At 39.7% G+C, this 16,968-nt stretch overlaps 3 protein-coding genes across 3 annotated transcripts; 1 reads left to right on the top strand and 2 right to left on the bottom strand.

Moving 5' to 3' along the window:
* Positions 1-402: 402 nt before the first annotated feature.
* On the bottom strand, positions 403-1,899 carry EAE98_004056 (uncharacterized protein; the record flags this gene model as incomplete). The annotated part of the gene is made up of 4 exons (XM_038951676.1): positions 403-424; positions 482-1,328; positions 1,385-1,659; positions 1,715-1,899. The coding sequence occupies 4 exons, from the start codon at positions 1,897-1,899 to the stop codon at positions 403-405; spliced, it is 1,329 nt and encodes a 442-aa protein (XP_038812149.1).
* Positions 1,900-3,672: 1,773 nt separating this feature from the next.
* Positions 3,673-6,412, top strand: EAE98_004055 (uncharacterized protein; the record flags this gene model as incomplete). Its single annotated transcript, XM_038951675.1, has 4 exons — positions 3,673-3,685; positions 3,891-4,111; positions 4,163-4,344; positions 4,399-6,412. 4 exons carry the CDS (start codon positions 3,673-3,675, stop codon positions 6,410-6,412), a joined length of 2,430 nt encoding a protein of 809 aa, XP_038812148.1.
* A 4,829-nt stretch (positions 6,413-11,241) lies between these two features.
* EAE98_004054 (uncharacterized protein) lies at positions 11,242-12,295 on the bottom strand (the record flags this gene model as incomplete). The annotated part of the gene is made up of 2 exons (XM_038951674.1): positions 11,242-11,561; positions 11,644-12,295. The coding sequence occupies 2 exons, from the start codon at positions 12,293-12,295 to the stop codon at positions 11,242-11,244; spliced, it is 972 nt and encodes a 323-aa protein (XP_038812147.1).
* Positions 12,296-16,968: the final 4,673 nt, after the last annotated feature.

The following is a 16,968-nucleotide window of genomic DNA, read 5'->3' as shown; positions in this document are numbered from 1 at the left end:
CTTTCTTTCTTTCTTTCTTTCTTTCTTCCTTCTCCATCTCATCGTCCAAAAATTGTCGACTCGGTGAAGAAAAAAAAGGGGGGTATATCAAATACCACAAAGCATCGCCGACCTAAAACCGCTCGCTCTCTCGGAAAAGAAAAAATCCCAAACTTTTTCCCTTCCGTCCTTCATGACCTTTACCTAAACTGATGTCCATAAACTCCTTGTTGCTGGTATCATTCATGACAAGATAGATACCTTTCAAACCCATGCATGCGTACGCAGAAAGACCGCCCGAAGAAGATTGGATCCGATGGGAATCGGAGAAAGAAATAAATGCTGTAAATCGTTGCTGCGTGAATAAAATGAGAGAATGAAGAGTTGGTCCTCTCACTGAATCGACCATGCAATTTGAGTCATCTAGTTTTTAGTGATTAATGCACTGTTGCTTTGGTTAGTATACTGTGTAGAGGCAAAGAGTGAAGTGATGAATACTCACGGTAGACTTTGCAAGACAACCTCATTATGCTGATAATGGGTCATGAAACCACCCCCTAGAACTCTTCTCAGAGACTGTAGTCTATGTAATTTCCACCACTTATCAATTTTCATGACTCCACTCTTATGAATGCGAACAAACATTCGAGATCCTAGTAAGTGGCCATTCTCATCGATAACATTTGAGTATCTAGGTCCTCGAACTGGGTATTTGACTGTCGCTAAAACATCTCCAAAGGTGGCATGTAATGTTTTTCGGTCTTTCTTGGATATAGATTTCGATGAGGCTTTTGCTAACTCTCCAAGTGTATGTTCGAGTTGATGCCTTTGACGCCATGGCTCGTAGCGTTTTACTTGGCTGACATCGAGAGGGAAACCATGCTCATCTACCTTCTCGTTCTCGCTGGCCTCAGGATCGTCCGATTCTCGTGGTGTGTAACTTTTTTCGTAGATTATGGCGATGTTCTCTCCAGCGGCAATTTGAACTGATGTTGAGGAACTTTCTAATTGGTCGACAAATGCCTCCATCGCTGCCTCGGACTTTTCTTCCAAATCATCCACAAAGGTAGCTAAACTGCCCCATTCTTCGCATGCTGCTGTAACAACTTCCGGACTGTCGGGAGCGTCTACTGAATTGCCATCAGATTCGACTATTTCCAGGAATTCATCCATAATATCATTGATTTCTGTCTCGGATGCGCCACCGTAGGTTGCTAATGCAGCGATTGCTCGTATAGCTGCAGCTTTGACAGTAACATGCTCTGATCTTTGGTAGGCTTGTTTGAGAGATCGAAATATATCTTCGTAAACGTCGTCGGAAGGGCAAGTAATGATTGTAAGGCCAATAGCTGCGACAAGATTAGAAAAAGATACCCATAAATTATATGATGATGATAGCGCATACCTCTCAATGCCAAACAAGCTTCCTTCTCTCCCGTGTCGGCTTTGATACTTTTGCACAAAGCAGGATATAATTCTGCGACTTTACTTTCGATTTCGTCGTAACAATATCTAATCATGAGATAATGATTATATGCCATTAAAGCACGTTCTCGACCCTCCTCGCTGCTTCTTTTCCGATCCACGATTTCCTCAATGCGATCACTTAATTCTTGATCCCAGACATCGGATGTTTCTTGGGGTTCTGGCGCATCGAGCATATCGTCAACGGAATTAACACTGGAAGAATGTGTGAGCATAAAGGTCAAGTTGTGAGTAAAAGGGTGCATCTTACCTCCATGTTGTACTATCATCATCGCTCATATTTCCATCATCCTCATCCGAGCCGTGGCGACTGACATTTCGCGAATTCGTTTTTGAATTCACGGTTGATACTGGTTTCGAACCTACACGCGATGCAGCTTTTTTGGATACCGTCTTATGACTTTCCAGTACTCTTCTTCGTAAATCTCTCGTCATTTTGAACGAGAGTTGCGCAGTGTTTGTGTATGTGGTGGTTGTGAGGTTGTGAGGTTGTGAAGTTGTGAATGTGAATACCTATGTTTGTGATTCTTCGTTCTTCCCAGAGTACCTAGTGCTTGCTTGACTCGGCTTAGACAATGAGAATGTTGCGAGGACTTGGGATAAATATTTGTAAGGTTATTCTTTTGATAGGCTTGCACCGATTGATTTAAATAGAAACAAAATTTCAGAAATGTCTCTCTTCCATACAGGATCTTTATGAGTCATAAAGTCAGAAAATGATCAATTGTGAATCAAGAAATATTTTGAGTGTAATTTTTTTTAGCCTATGATGAAATACATCTTGTGAATAGGATATATAGCTAATAAGGTGGAAGTGCATCCCGTCCAGTGAATCAGGATTATCGAATTATTCAAGCATGTGCGTTTTTTCATGGGGAGATGTCTGTTCCTTGTCGCCACTAGTAGGTCGTCAGATAAGAGCGACTGGTGACGGAATGATTATGTACGACCTCGGGAAGGAGCGATAGTGAACGTGGGAAAAAGGGTGATATGGGGAAGTGGATGGAGAGGTGTGTTCAAGTGTGTCTGCTATATAGATAGATGGCTAGTAGGTGTAAAGTAAAGCCGGAGACATGGAAGAATGGGAAAAGGAATAGGAATTAGATGCAATAAATCAGATTAATATAATAATAATATTTATATAGTCCTATAAAATGTATTTACCAAGTACTACGAGTAGGTAGTACGTAGTCAAATGAGAGTAATCAGAGGGCGATGCAATCAAAATAGATACCTTGCTAGGCACGCAGACATTAGGGCCAGAATAAAACGTAAAATCAAAATGCAGCTTCGTTTGTCATCATTCCGAATGATACTACTAGACTACTAGGTACATATCTAGTAGGTACCGATATGTGACTACCTAGTAGCTACTTCTCAATCATAATACAAAAAAGGAATTCGAGCTGAACGGATCGAAAGTTCACTCATCTTTGCCTGAATATCAAGGCTTCCATTATTCTCACGTGTCTCTATATCATCACCCTCGTGTCTCTACTCCGTATATCATCACCCTCACGTGCCTCTATATCATAAAACCTGGGGTCAATCAACCAATCCACCCCTCGATCAATCCATGACGATGCCTTATCGATAACACTAAAACCTTTAAGGCTCAGAATTTACCATAGCTCATCGATCCATTCGGTCCCACCAATCCCATCAACCATACATATTTCCGTAGTTGCCTACCTAAACCCAGTACCAAACCCAGTACCTGATAAGTACCCAAGTACCTAGTACGGCTTCTGCTTCTGCTTTTGACTCTAACCACACCCGTATCAACCCCTCTTCTACTTCTCCCTCTCCCTCACACACACTCTCTCTCACACTTTCCATTCAACTTCAATATGTTCTTAAAGACCCTCGACTTTATTTAAGGAAAGAAAAACACACACACACATCAAACTCGGTCAAACATTCCACTTTCTTGAAAGATCCGACCTTCAATACAAACCAGACACATATTGAAACATTTGGCTGGCCATTTGCACTACGTCTACCAATATCAACCATTTCAATCTCACCTTCCGAGGGATCCACCGCCAACGAATACAGATAGCCTTGTCGTTGCGTTTCACCATCCTCAACCTGAATAACTTCGTACTATCAATTTCATATTTAATTTCCACAAATCCTAAACACTCGATCGCTTTCTTGACAGCTCGTACAGACTTTTCGAGGTCTTGACAGCTCAAAATCCACAGGATGTCTCATCAAGGTATGTCAAGTATGGATTTCATCTTGCTTATCCACTTTTGATCGTTCATCTATCCTTAAGGCTACAGCTATGGGTCATATCACTTCTCCCTCATTCCCTTAAATATCTGCCCGGTTTTATACTCAGCGAACTCTCGATATCATTTTATGCAGATTCCGTTTCACTATTCGTTCCTTTCGTGAACATTCATACTAAATCTCCATAGTGAACATTCACATACGCCACAAACCAGTCGAATCAGATGAGGACGTTCTATCTTGCGGCGAGAGATTAATCAATCTCGACCCGACACGAACAGTATTGCAAATAGGCAGAGCTTCAAAGAGTCCTAGCAAAGGTCTCTTGGGTGCTATTGATAATGCGTGGTTCGATAGCCCGGTAATGTCTCGAAATCATGCCGAAATTATCTACAACCCTGTGGACAATGTAAGAATACCATATGCTTATTGTTGGTTGGCTTGTATTGACTTCTTCTAGGTTGTCCAAATTCGAGACTTAGGTTCAATGCATGGTACTTTTTTGAACAAAGAAAAGTTGGGAGAAGAAGCCAAGCCTCTTAACTCAAATGATCAAATTGTCTTCGGTGTTGGTGTGAGACGTGGTGTGGATCTATTCCAACCATGTCATTTTGAGATCAACTATGAAGTAATTCCATGGAAGTGAGTATCACTTATGCCGTTTTCTGATAGCACGTACTAACCCTTCTATCGCAGGAGACCCAATAGCTACACTGTACCCGACTCCTCCGACGATGAAGACGATGAAGACGAAGGTTACCATTTCAATGATACAGAAATGTCCGAAGAAGCTTCCAGTCCGGGTGATACATCTATCGAAATGACTCGCTCCAGCCCTACATCTAAGACTGTTGATGCTATCGACCTGACTGTGAACGATACTTCCAGCCCTAGACTGAAGCCGACAAAGCCTTCCGATAGCAATGACGAAAGAATCGAGGAAGACGAGTACACTCCCAAGTCACCAGTCTTAGATAGCATCGTGAGAGATTCTCGCGATGCTGTAGGACCAAAGACAAATCCACCACAAGAAGCTGACCATCCTCGAAAGACGTCTCACACATACACTTTCAATTACGATAGCAATGACGACGAAGATGAAGATATGCTTTCGACACAATCTTATTCCGATGAGTCTGATATAGAAAACGCATCTGAATTGGAAGGTTTTAGGGATTTCGAAGATTTGCCTTCTCATAATGACGTTGATAGCGAAGATGAATCGATGTCTGACGCATCGGAGGAATCAGAGGTTCAAGTTCTGCTGACTGAAAGTCGTGAAGCACTCAATGAGATTCCATCTTCATGTCCTTCAGTGTACTCGGGCTCATCTCGTGCATCCTCTCCTGCTCCTCAGGCTACCCTCGTTCAGACGCTTTCACAGACTCGAACTCCATTTGACAATAATGCGGATATTCCTGAATCTCACGTTAGAACTCAGATTCATACCTCTGAAGAGGTTATCGCTCTAGATCAACAGAACAACGATGATGAAGATGAAGTCGATGATGACGATGATCGAAGTGTTGGACTTTCCGAAGCTGCTAATGAAGGTCTACAAACATTATACAAAGACGGTTTACTCAAGAAAGAACCAGGCACCAATCCCACCGGTCTCATCGGTAGCGGTGGATCTTACGATGAATTCTCCAAGTCCCATCTCGACAGCTACTATGCTACTTGTACTCCTACCTATGATGCTTCACCTTTCGGCTACTATAATCCTCATATAAACCGTGCTTCGATTTCTGCTCGTCAATGCGGAAATCCTCGCAACGACTATTATTCTCTCACGAAACCAAGATCACCATTTGCTTCTTATTACGGCCGAGAGGCTAGTCCTTCATCAGTAGCAATGGCTAGACCACCTTACCAGGAAAGTTACGCCGATCAAACTCCCGAAACCTTATCTGCCAGAAGTTTGGGTGATAAAACTGGCAAGCACGCCTTCTTTGAAGCCAGGGAAGAGAACAAGGTACAATTCCAAGCTCATGTTGATGATGAAGAGAGTCAAGTAAGCCAATTCTCACCATTATCAATGACAACGAGACCAAGCCGGGCTATCAAATTCACAAAGCCCTTGGCTAAATTCGTACAACCTATACTACCCATCAAATATCACGGCAATGGCATCGACCATGGTTTTGTAATTAACGATCGCCCGGTTTCTAATATTGAATCATCTAAAGATCGTCCTTCCATTCATCCATATTACTTCAGTTCAGACGCTTCATCAAGAGCTGTGGAGAGCCCAGTCCTAGAAAGACATCCAACTAGATCTGGCCTAAGTATTGACGACATCATTGACAGCTCTTCAGTTGGCAAGAAGAGAAAGGCTGATGAGATCTCCCATGATGAATTAATCAAAAACGAGGTTCGAGATTGGGTTTCTGGTGTCAACGACTCGACAAAGCCCCAAGCTGCTGTGGTTGCACAAGAAGAAATTCCTGGCCCTGAATCTTCAGCGCATACAACTCATACCATCCATCATGCCCAGAAGGTTCAATCAGATGTGCAACTACCCACAGCTGATGCTGCGATCCAACTTGCAGTCTTGACTACAACAACAAATGATCCTGAACATCGACCAGTCAAGAGACTCAAGATGAGGAAGTTTGTCGAGGCTGTAGGATACTTTGCACTCGGAGGAGCTGCTGTTGGTGCTGGTTTATTTTCGGCACTTGTAGCAACAGCTCCAGAATTCATTTAAGCTTAGAAAGGAATTACGATCCGAGCCGAATCACAATGATTGCTACTCTTACAACATGACAGCAATTTATCGAGAACTTGAAACGGATGGATAACGGAAATAGGAATAGGTATTGGGGAAATAGTGAAAGGGGGGATATTATATCATGGTATTGATGGAAAGAAGCACTGGGTGCATTTCTTATTCTACCGAAATTATGATTGGTTAATGTGTCTAGATATTGACAAAGGATATATGCCGCGTTTTGAACACTGCGTGGCTGGCGTTTGAGGGACTGACGTGCTGGCTGTCAATTTGTCTATGAGGATAGTGGAATGGATGGGTTGGGTTGCGATGGATAAACGATTTCTTTGGTTATTGTGGGATGGATAGGGGATTTTTCATATCACGACATACAATAGGTACTAAGACCTTTCTTCTCATTTGTTTTTTTGTTTATTAGCTTTGGTTTTTACAATGGTGCGGATGGATAGGGGGTAGTTGGGAGTTAGTTGGTGCAACTATCAACGGGGTAGTCCTGAAACATAAATATGCTGAGATAATAAAATATGAATAGGAAATACAAAAAAAAATAGAAAACTTGTAATTGAATAATAAAATGTAATCGTGGTGTATGGTCTTCAGTTGAGTATTTGGAGAGGTATATGATGAAGAATGTTTTGAATGTTTTATATATCATGGGATGGATATTGGATTCGATTTCGGAAGATCTCTGCCCACTTAGAAATTTGAAACTGTAAAATCAAGTTGTTAACTTGTAGGTAAGTACCTATCTAGAGGTGGTTAGAAGTTAGAAATTGGCTGGGTAGTATTGTATTATATTATATTGTATTATATTATATTATTGTATCGTTATATTATATTATTTCTTTCTTATCTAATAGTTGTAAATTATCTATATAAGGAATTAAGAATTGGGAATTAGGAATTGGGAATTGGGAATTGGGAATTGGGAATTGGGAATTGGGAATTGGGAATTGGGAATTGAAAATTGAGAATTGAAAATTGGGAATTGAAAATTGGGAATTGAAAATTGGGAATTGAAAATTGGGAATTGAAAATTGAAAATTGAAAATTAGGAATTGAAAATTAGGAATTGAAAATTGAAAATTGAAAATTGAAAATTGAAAATTAGGAATTGAAAATTGAAAATTGAAAATTAGGAATTGGAAATTAGGAATTGGAAATTAGGAATTGGAAATTAGAAAATTAAATAGAAGGTGAAGGAATTTTTTTAAAAGGGGTTTCTTAGGGGGGGGGGGGGGGGGGGGGGGGGGGGTGTATTTATTATGAGGGATGAAGGGAATGAGATGGGAAAGGGGGAGGGAGAGGGAGAGGGAGAGGGAGAGGGAAAGAATTAAGATTGTCGATTTTAAGATAGCTGTTAATTATATGAAAAAGGAAAACGAATTCTTAGGGGGTTTTTTGGAGGATAGGAAGAGGATGAGGGTATGTGTTAGAGGGGAATATATGAGTGCTGGGTGGAGAGGAATTAGGAGTTAGAAGCCGGGAGCTGGGAGCTGGGAGCTGGGAGCTGGGAGCTGGGAGCTGGGAGCTGGGAGCTGGGAGCTGGGAGCTGGGAGCTGGGAGCTGGGAGCTGGGAGCTGGGAGCTGGGAGCTGGGAGCTGGGAGCTGGGAGCTGGGAGCTGGGAGCTGGGAGCTGGGAGCTGGGAGCTGGGAGCTGGGAGCTGAATGATTGAATTGGTTGAATTGGTATTTTTTGTTATTGTTATTGTTAATGTATGGTAATGAATAAATGGATGGTAATGAATGAATGAATGGTATTATAGTATTATAGTATTATAGTATTATAGTATTATAGTATTATAGTATTATAGTATTATAGTATTATAGTATTATAGTATTATAGTATTATAGTATTATAGTATTATAGTATTATAGTATTATAGTATTATAGTATTATAGTATTAAAGAAGAGAGTAATATAATAGATATTTAGATGTATATATTAGGTATAGGTATAGATATTGATTTAGTAGTAAATCTTAATTATCAGTATAGAGAATTATAGTAGAAAGAAATAAGAGGGGATAATGTAATAAAGTGATAGAGAGAGAGAGAGAGAGAGAGAGAGAGAGAGAAAATATATACTAAACTAATCGAGATGGAGAGAAGAGAGGGTTTAAAGATATTTATTTAGTATATATGTATTGAAGATTAAAGTTGTAATTATTACGAGGATTTTTGTTTATGGTGTTTTATTGTATTTTATTATATTTTACTTTAGAGATTTTTTAGAGGTTAGGGTTAGGGTTTAGAGATTCGATTGTAAAAATGATTATAATATAGAGGAAAGTTAAAAGTTAGAGTGAGATATAGATGATGAGTTTATTAATTCTATTTCATTTTATTATATTATATTCTATATGTTTAACTAGATAGGTATCTATCTGAATTAACGAAAGAGAGAATAAATAATCATACGAAAATTAAGTTGACGAGTTATTATATCTAGCGCAGCTCTAGCTTAATATTCGAATTGTGATGATATGAGAGATTAGTGTTTTAGGTGTAGAGATAGAAAATGAGAATGAGAATGAGAATGAGAATGAGAATGAGAATGAGAATGAGAATGAGAATGAGAATGAGAATGAGAATGAGAATGAGAATGAGAATGAGAATGAGAATGAGAATGAAAGTATAAGAATAAATTAGATAGATGAATAAAAATGTATTTGGTACTTTAATCTGGTGGAGATGGAGATGGAGATGGAGATGATTAGTAGCTCGCTCGCTCGCTTATAAAAGGGGGTACTGGGCTGGGGTGGTGGAGTGGAGTGGGTCTGTGAGTTTTGTCTGATGATTTAGAAATGATAAACAATGAATAAGAGAGAAATAAACAGTAAGGAATAAATGATTATAATATTATATGATGATGATAATTGTATATAAAGATCAAGATGAATAATATAGATTATATTTTTTGAGAAATAGAAGGACTTATTTTCGTACAGGGGATATTCAAGAGTCAGAAGAGATATAATGTAATTAAGAATTATGTTTATGGTTTTGTGAATACAATTACATTAACTGTTTATACTTTTCGAGGAGGTTTTTATTAGTACATATATATCCGTATCAACAATTTAACTTGAAATTTAGTTTTAATTACTACTGAATAACTTATTTCATTTACAGAAAAGGGAAGTCTGATTTTTAGTTCAGTATTAAAGTCATATGCTTAGATTATTAAGACCTGTAACTTTATATATATATACTGATTTTGTTATTTCGTTTCATAGAGTTCATGTTTTTATATATTTGTTCTTGCTAATTTGTAATTAGAGGAGAAGGTATATAGAATTCCTGGTTTGGGGTTTAAAAGAGTATCTAGACGTGTTTTTCGAGTTTCGGCTACTTGATAAATCAGTTACTAACTTTTTTATTCTCGGGCTATAGCTAGAAGCTTGAAGGAGTGATGCGGACGTAAATCAGAGGTTGTGAAGTGAAAGGGATGGAGGAGAAAGGGAGATGTTTGGGGGAATATTGAATTTTTGTGGCTAGGCCAGTGAGCGAGTGTGATAAAGTCTCGGGAATATTTGAAACATTCAAATAATAATGGTTACTAATAACGATTAGACTTCTATTTCAGCAATGGACCTAAAGAATCAAGAAACTCCAGGCCCGCGAAGGAAAAGAGTAAGTCAAAGAAAGTTGCCGAGAGGGTTAAGATATTATTTTCTCTTCGTTGCGCTACCAGAAGTAGAAATGGAATTTATCGCCAAGGAGAAACGAGCCCGGAAAGAGGTATGATATGGTATCGTGGTATGTTCAACATCTTAGATGTCTAATGGCTATTTTAAGATAAGTATTGTTTTGAGAAATAAGCTCCAAAAGGACCTTCTGGCTAAAGAGTAAAAGGCTAAGATGAATGAGATGAAGCTAATGGAGGGATTTTGGTTATCTCTTGTTCGATATTCTATTGATGGATTGGATTTCAACTTATTTATAACAAGAGAGTCAGGATGAAGATCTACATGCTCTAGTGGTAATATATTTGTAGGTGGAGAATATGGTTCCTAAGAGAAGTTCGGTGATGACGATCTCACTGCGCTCAGTATCGTGTTATAGTGCTGATATTAGATATTTATTTATTATTACTCGAGCACGCTATTTGACAGCAGTGAATCGAGGAAACAGGATGAGAAAAGGAGAGAATTTGGAGCGTCAAGTAGTGATCTTCATTACGCTGTGTTAACACACTAACCATGCACATTAGTGTGATCTTTCATTAAATAGCATGCACGGAATAAACTGAACAACACTTCTCGGCTGTTGCGAAAAAATTTAGATTTTCATGATTGAAGTTCACAGTCAAAAATCTGACATCTGCCACTTCATGTGGAGCTGTCAGACTTGCCAGAAAGGCAGAAAGATAGTGCGAGAGATGATAAGAGTAATTCAACAACACTTATGGTGTGTTATGAATCATGAATGTGATAAAAGGATTCAGAAAAAGCATGATATCGAAAAGAGGTGTTGCAAGACAAGCTTGATTCATGATTTTGAATTCATGATGCGTATCTTTGAAGGTTTTTCTAAGACTCAACTAAAATTTAATTTACACTATTCGAGAGTGCTTTATGCACAGATATGTATAGAATGAATTCAATCATGATATTGAGAAGTTATAAAAGCCATTGATGGGAAAATTTTAAAATTTCCAATTTTTTCATCATACACCCGGTAACCCCCCATCGGATATTTCGTATCTACATTGCAACTTGTGCATATTCCAGTCTATCTACAAGCATCTAACCAGCCAATTATTACACAGTAATTTTCCACGATACCGCATCCAGCTTTATCTAGGAGGAGGGTCTAGGGGGGTCCAACACAGGGTGGTTTGTAGTGTCAATTCCCATGGTAATATACCCAATCATTCCCTTGGTGATATCTTCTCCATCAATTGGAACAATATCCATAACTGGATTGTATCCACGTGCGAATCCACCCGTGTAGTAATTATCCTCAGCATTGGTGGTGCGCTCGATTTGAGTATGGCTCACATATGGTTCCTGAGCCATGATTGTCTCGGTAACAGTGTCGTTGAAATAGAATTGACCGATGGAGTTTAAGTTTCCGGTTGAAACGGTACCGTTGGAGTGGAGAACATAGTCAGTGAAAACTACATTTTTGTGTTAGTAAATGAATGCAGAACTTTGATGCGAAAATAAGGATTTATATATGCGGGAAAGAGAAAAATTTACCTTGGGCATGAATGTGAATAGTTCTTTCAGAATAGAAACCAGGGAAAACAGTCTTCATCTCCAACATTCCCTCATCATTCGTAGGCCACATTCCTCTCAACCAAGTTTCATCATCTGTGTGGATATCCGTAACACCGTATACGAAATCCGTGACGTTCAACTCCTGAAGCAGAGTGGGGAACGGAACATTGGCGTCTCGACCGGTGAAACTGGAATAAACACCAGTACCGTTGCAATGCCAAAAGGCAACGAGCGCATTGGGAAGTGGCTCACATGTCGCCATATCGATAACTCCCACATCGAGAATTAGAGGAACACCGACTTGGTCTTCGGTCATATCTTGACGGAGAGTCTCGGATCGAGGCCAGTAGTATGGACCAGCAGTGACGTCGGCGGCCAAGACACAAGTGTCATTTTTGAGGACATCATAGTAAGGCGCTTCGGTGGTGATACTGTATGTTGTGTTTCCAGCTCGTTTGGCGAGAGCTTCTGCATTTCGTCGTTCATATCGACGTTTGTTGTAGCTTGCAGTTCCGGAAGCGCATCGCTTGGAGAGGTCTGCGGAACGTTTAAGCACCTCTGATGAAACTTCTTTGTGGGCAAGAAGTGGTGTGGCTAGAAGGCCGAGGACAGAGAGGTGTTGTAGCTTCATTTTGATGGAATTTTCTGATTTCAAGCTGGAGAAGTAGATGTGCTGCAAACTGTGTTGATACTTCAATGTAGAAGTAGATGATGCTCCCTTATATATGCTTTCCAAACCTCACTTATTACTTTCAGATACACATCATTGGTCAATATACCTACATTCTGAAGGCCCATATGTAAAGATTTACCGCAGATTGTACCTGAATGCAGGACAAATCGCATCACCAGAGGGGTCTTCCGAGTGGGGTCCCGCCCAGATAGCGGGGAGCTAACCGTTAAGGTTAATTAATTTACGCAATGTCGACGGACAACCACTACTGACATAGCAGGAGGAAGTGGATTGGATACACGCGGCAGTGACATTGCCAAGCCTTGGCAATGCAACCTCAATAATTTTCGGAATGCCTATCTCATAACTGATCCTGGGGAATAGTAATCAGATTTCAAGAATTGAAAACCACAGCACTGTGACAAGATACACAAGGTGAATGAATCCACGGACTACAAAAATTTTCTCCTTGCAGCTTACATGTGATTGCTCAGTGATCCTTAAGGGGATGATTGGCCATCTGAGCCAGGATGTCCAAAGCCAGGCGAACCTTTGAGCAAGAATAACAATCCTCCACCTTAACTGATATCGAAGGTCTGTTGTCTTTTGACGTCTGCTTAACTAAACAGATACCATACCATAGTATAGACTTACCCAACCAATTAGAAATTCTGATTTACCAATCACTGGAGCATCATTGAAAGAAGGTATGTTGTCGGCATTGGTATGGTCAACTTAATTATCATGCTTAATTTCCATGTTTAGTGGAGACTAGCTGACGGACATCTGGATAAAGATTTCCCCGCTCTGGTCTCCAGAATAAAACATGGGGCCCGGCAATCTATTGTCTTGTTTGTGCCACCCCTGAGCTATGACAGCCGATCGCTTGCACGCAATAACACATATCGTCAGTACGTCACCATCAAGTCGGGTAAACCACTGGTTTGGTCGCTGAAAGCTCGGCACGTCAACCCACTCTATTCATCACGTTCCTGCTTGATACGAGAGCGATCAATATATCTTTCGAAATATATATTATTCTGCTCTCTAAGAATTTATTCTCTACAGATAACCGCTATGATGATATTTCTTCAGTAAGAATACTTCAGGTTGAAGTATCGACTCTTACTTACGAGAACCACCCAGTGCTACTGCACTTGAGCAGATACTTTCTATAGCTAGATAGACTCTTGAATATCAAAGATTAATGTGTTGTTTAATTGCCCACTTGAAGTTGCCGATGTACTCACCTAAAAGGGTCGAAGTCTCGCTTCCATGATGAAATGCAATGCCAGCATGCTTGTTAGCCAACAGACATACATTGTGCCACTCGGATTAACTCGAAACAACTCTTAGTTGAACTAGCGCAGGGGTTCATGGAGCCTTTGAACTTCCTTTTCAATGAATAGTAATCAGAATACCCCAGATAGATACGCTTAGATCTATGTTGCGGGTATGGACTTTTTGAAATTACCTCGATCACACTGTTCATTTCGGGGTTTTCCCGCAGTAAAACCTTAAGCCATTATGAAATATTCTGACGTAGTTGAACTCAAGCATTCATCAGTATCCATACAACCACTTTTGCCGTTTTGAAAGAAGAAAGACAAAAACAGGTGAGCAAACTATTGAGTGGGACATATACAGCAGGGATTTGGCTACGAAGTTTTTATATGGAGTTACGTAGGAAGTTCTGACCTAAAGTATGTGCACTAGCACCATTATATCTATATCATTTCCACTTCTGTACTTCCAATTTGGTCAGATCAATACGACCTCCATGATCAATACGCATTCCACTAACCAACCTACTTTTTATGTTGTGAAAAAGTTCACTGCGCACAGTGACAACATCATGGATTGTTGTATTGAGACAGATACTCCCAAGCTCCTGACCGAAGATAAAGAGGCTCATAAAGCTCTCAAGTGAACTAAACTCCCTACTATCAAGTTTTCCAACCCGACGTCTTCCAATTCTCCCAACTCACTTTGAGTTATCCACAAAACGAAGAAGATCTCACTAGCAACAATTGGAAATCAAGCATAAAATAAGCATAAACTATAGCAAAGCGCGGTGGAACATATAAAGATCAACAAGCGAGAAGAATATAGCTGGACAACGCTACTACTGCAAGCTCAACTTTGAGATTAACACACATATCGCATCCCCTCTTCCACCCCAAACCCTGGAAAACTTCCTGTCAACTTTATTCCAGCAAGTATTTTTCCAACATATCCCAAAATCATCAGCCTTCAGTCCCACCATTTGTGGAAATAGCCGTTCACCAACCTCACATCCAATCCCAAGCGAACAAATATATTGAAAACACACACATTTCAATCAACTATTTCTTCCTTGAATCCATCTACAATCCCAATAAAAACAACTAAAATAAATAAATCAAGAGCCTCCCAATCCAAAAATCAACTTTTCATCCCCAAAATAACAATTCATCGATTTGCAATCGAATTTTCAAAATGTGATATTTCCAACTTTCTGATATTTTCTTAGCGAAAAAGTTGAATCAACTTTTCATCAAGCCAACTTTTTTCAAAAAACCAAAAAAGTTAAAAAAAAAACCGTGGAAAACCCAGAAAAAAGGAAATCAACTATTTCAGACATGCAACAAACGAGTTCGAAGTGTCAAGATCACGAGGTTGTACTGTTTATTATTGGTTCTTGGAATGGGGGATTGTTTCTCCGAGAGCCGAAGTTGTGCCATGAAGCAATGTTAGGTTAGGGCAGTGAAAGGACTGGAAAGATGTAGGAGGGATGGGTTTAAACAACTTTTATTTGTGGAGTTGTTACTTTAAAGAAAAGGAATGAGTGAGGTTGCTTTTGGGTCTTCTTTGAAAGGTATGTGAATTATGGTTATATTTGTTTTGAAATATTCTAGGGATGGGGCTGGTTTAGAGGGATTTGATACATCTTTACGGGAAAAGGACACCAGGAATTTCAACGTTCTTTCACTGGAGGACAAGACTTGTTAGACATACTTGACTATTGAGAGGGATAAGTGTGGAGAGTCGAATTTGCATATGATTGTTGTAAGCCAAAGTAGCTAGCATGTAGAAAGTAGGATTATAAATTGCTTCCTTTATACTAGCTAGATACAAGAACCAGTCATTCATGATGATCCACTATTCTCAATAGTACACAAATTAAAATGATTTCGTAGCAGCATTAACATCAATACCAAGATTAACACGAACACCAAAACCTCAAAAATCTATCTCTTGAAATTTCTACAAATGTTCATACTAGAACACATATCTCCAAGTCAGAAATTCAGCACTAACCTTATCCCAGAAGCCAAAGAAGATACACAATGATGAATAGATAGCTACCATGAAATAAGAACATATACATTACCCTACCAAAAGCAGGCCAGTAACGTTCACAAACCCGTCATGAAACAGAGACAAGAAGCATGATCACCTACTATACTCCAGTAAAAGATATGTAATCATCAACTAACTCACTCCCTCTACCAAAATCAGTCTCGTACACAAAAAAAAGATAGCAAAACTCCATCTCTCCATCAAATTTGAAATCTCAACTCAAAATTTCCATAGCCGCGAGTTTCAACTACGCAAACTAAAAGCGATAGGTAGGTATATAAAGATGAGTATACTAGAAAACAAGCACCAAAAACCCTAATGACTCCCCCCCCCTTCCATAGGAATAAAAAAAAACTCCCCGATATCCAAATCAAGTCAGAAATCCCGTGCACTACACACTCCACACTCCATACAACATCAACCAAATCCATCAAGACACCATTCTCAATATCCATTTCCAAATCATCCTCACATTCCTAACCTCCAATCTCTAGAGGATTATAGATACGCGTCTAGCGCTAATGAGCTATTTCTCCTTTGCCGAGGATCATGATCTTCTTGTTAAGCAAACTGGAAAAAGAGGAGTAACTTATCTCTCAATACTAGGGAACCCACCTCATGTACATCACTATTTTTCGTATTGGGTCTGAGGATGAAGATTCATGTCCTCCCAGGACATTCATTTCCCACCCACAGCCTCACTACTACCACGCTTTCCCTCTTCCTTCCAACTACAATATTTTTCTTTCCTTCCCATTCCACGCACATTCTGCATTTATTCTCACAAGACTTGATCAAATCTAATCCTTTCCAATCCAATCCAATCCAATCGAATTCATCACCCTCCACCAAGCCGAGCTGAGCCGAGCTGAGCCGAGCTGAATCGAATCCAATGCAAATACTCCCCTGATACATGCATATATACTACATACATGCACATCACATCACTTCACCGAATATCATCATCATCATCATCATCCTTCCCAATTCCCCCCTTCACTCACTCTCACTCTTCATATATCTCCACCACAATACAATGAACACCTTACATTACATTGCATCACATCATATCACAGCGACATATACCAATACAAACTCTCATTTACCCATCTATTTACCCATACTCACCGTGTGAGTAATACACTAGTAATCAACTACACTATACCACCCCCAACCCACAACCCACAACCCCACCCCCAAATTCGCACCTTCCCCAATCATCAACACAATCTAGACTCATCTTCCTCCTTCCAAACCCCAAATTCAAGAAACTGCGTAGTGGGGTAATG

This window comes from Botrytis deweyae (assembly GCF_014898535.1).
Source record: "Botrytis deweyae strain B1 chromosome Unknown BDEW_007, whole genome shotgun sequence".
Lineage (NCBI taxonomy): Eukaryota > Fungi > Ascomycota > Leotiomycetes > Helotiales > Sclerotiniaceae > Botrytis > Botrytis deweyae.
This window is presented reverse-complemented; position numbering and strand designations above follow the sequence as displayed.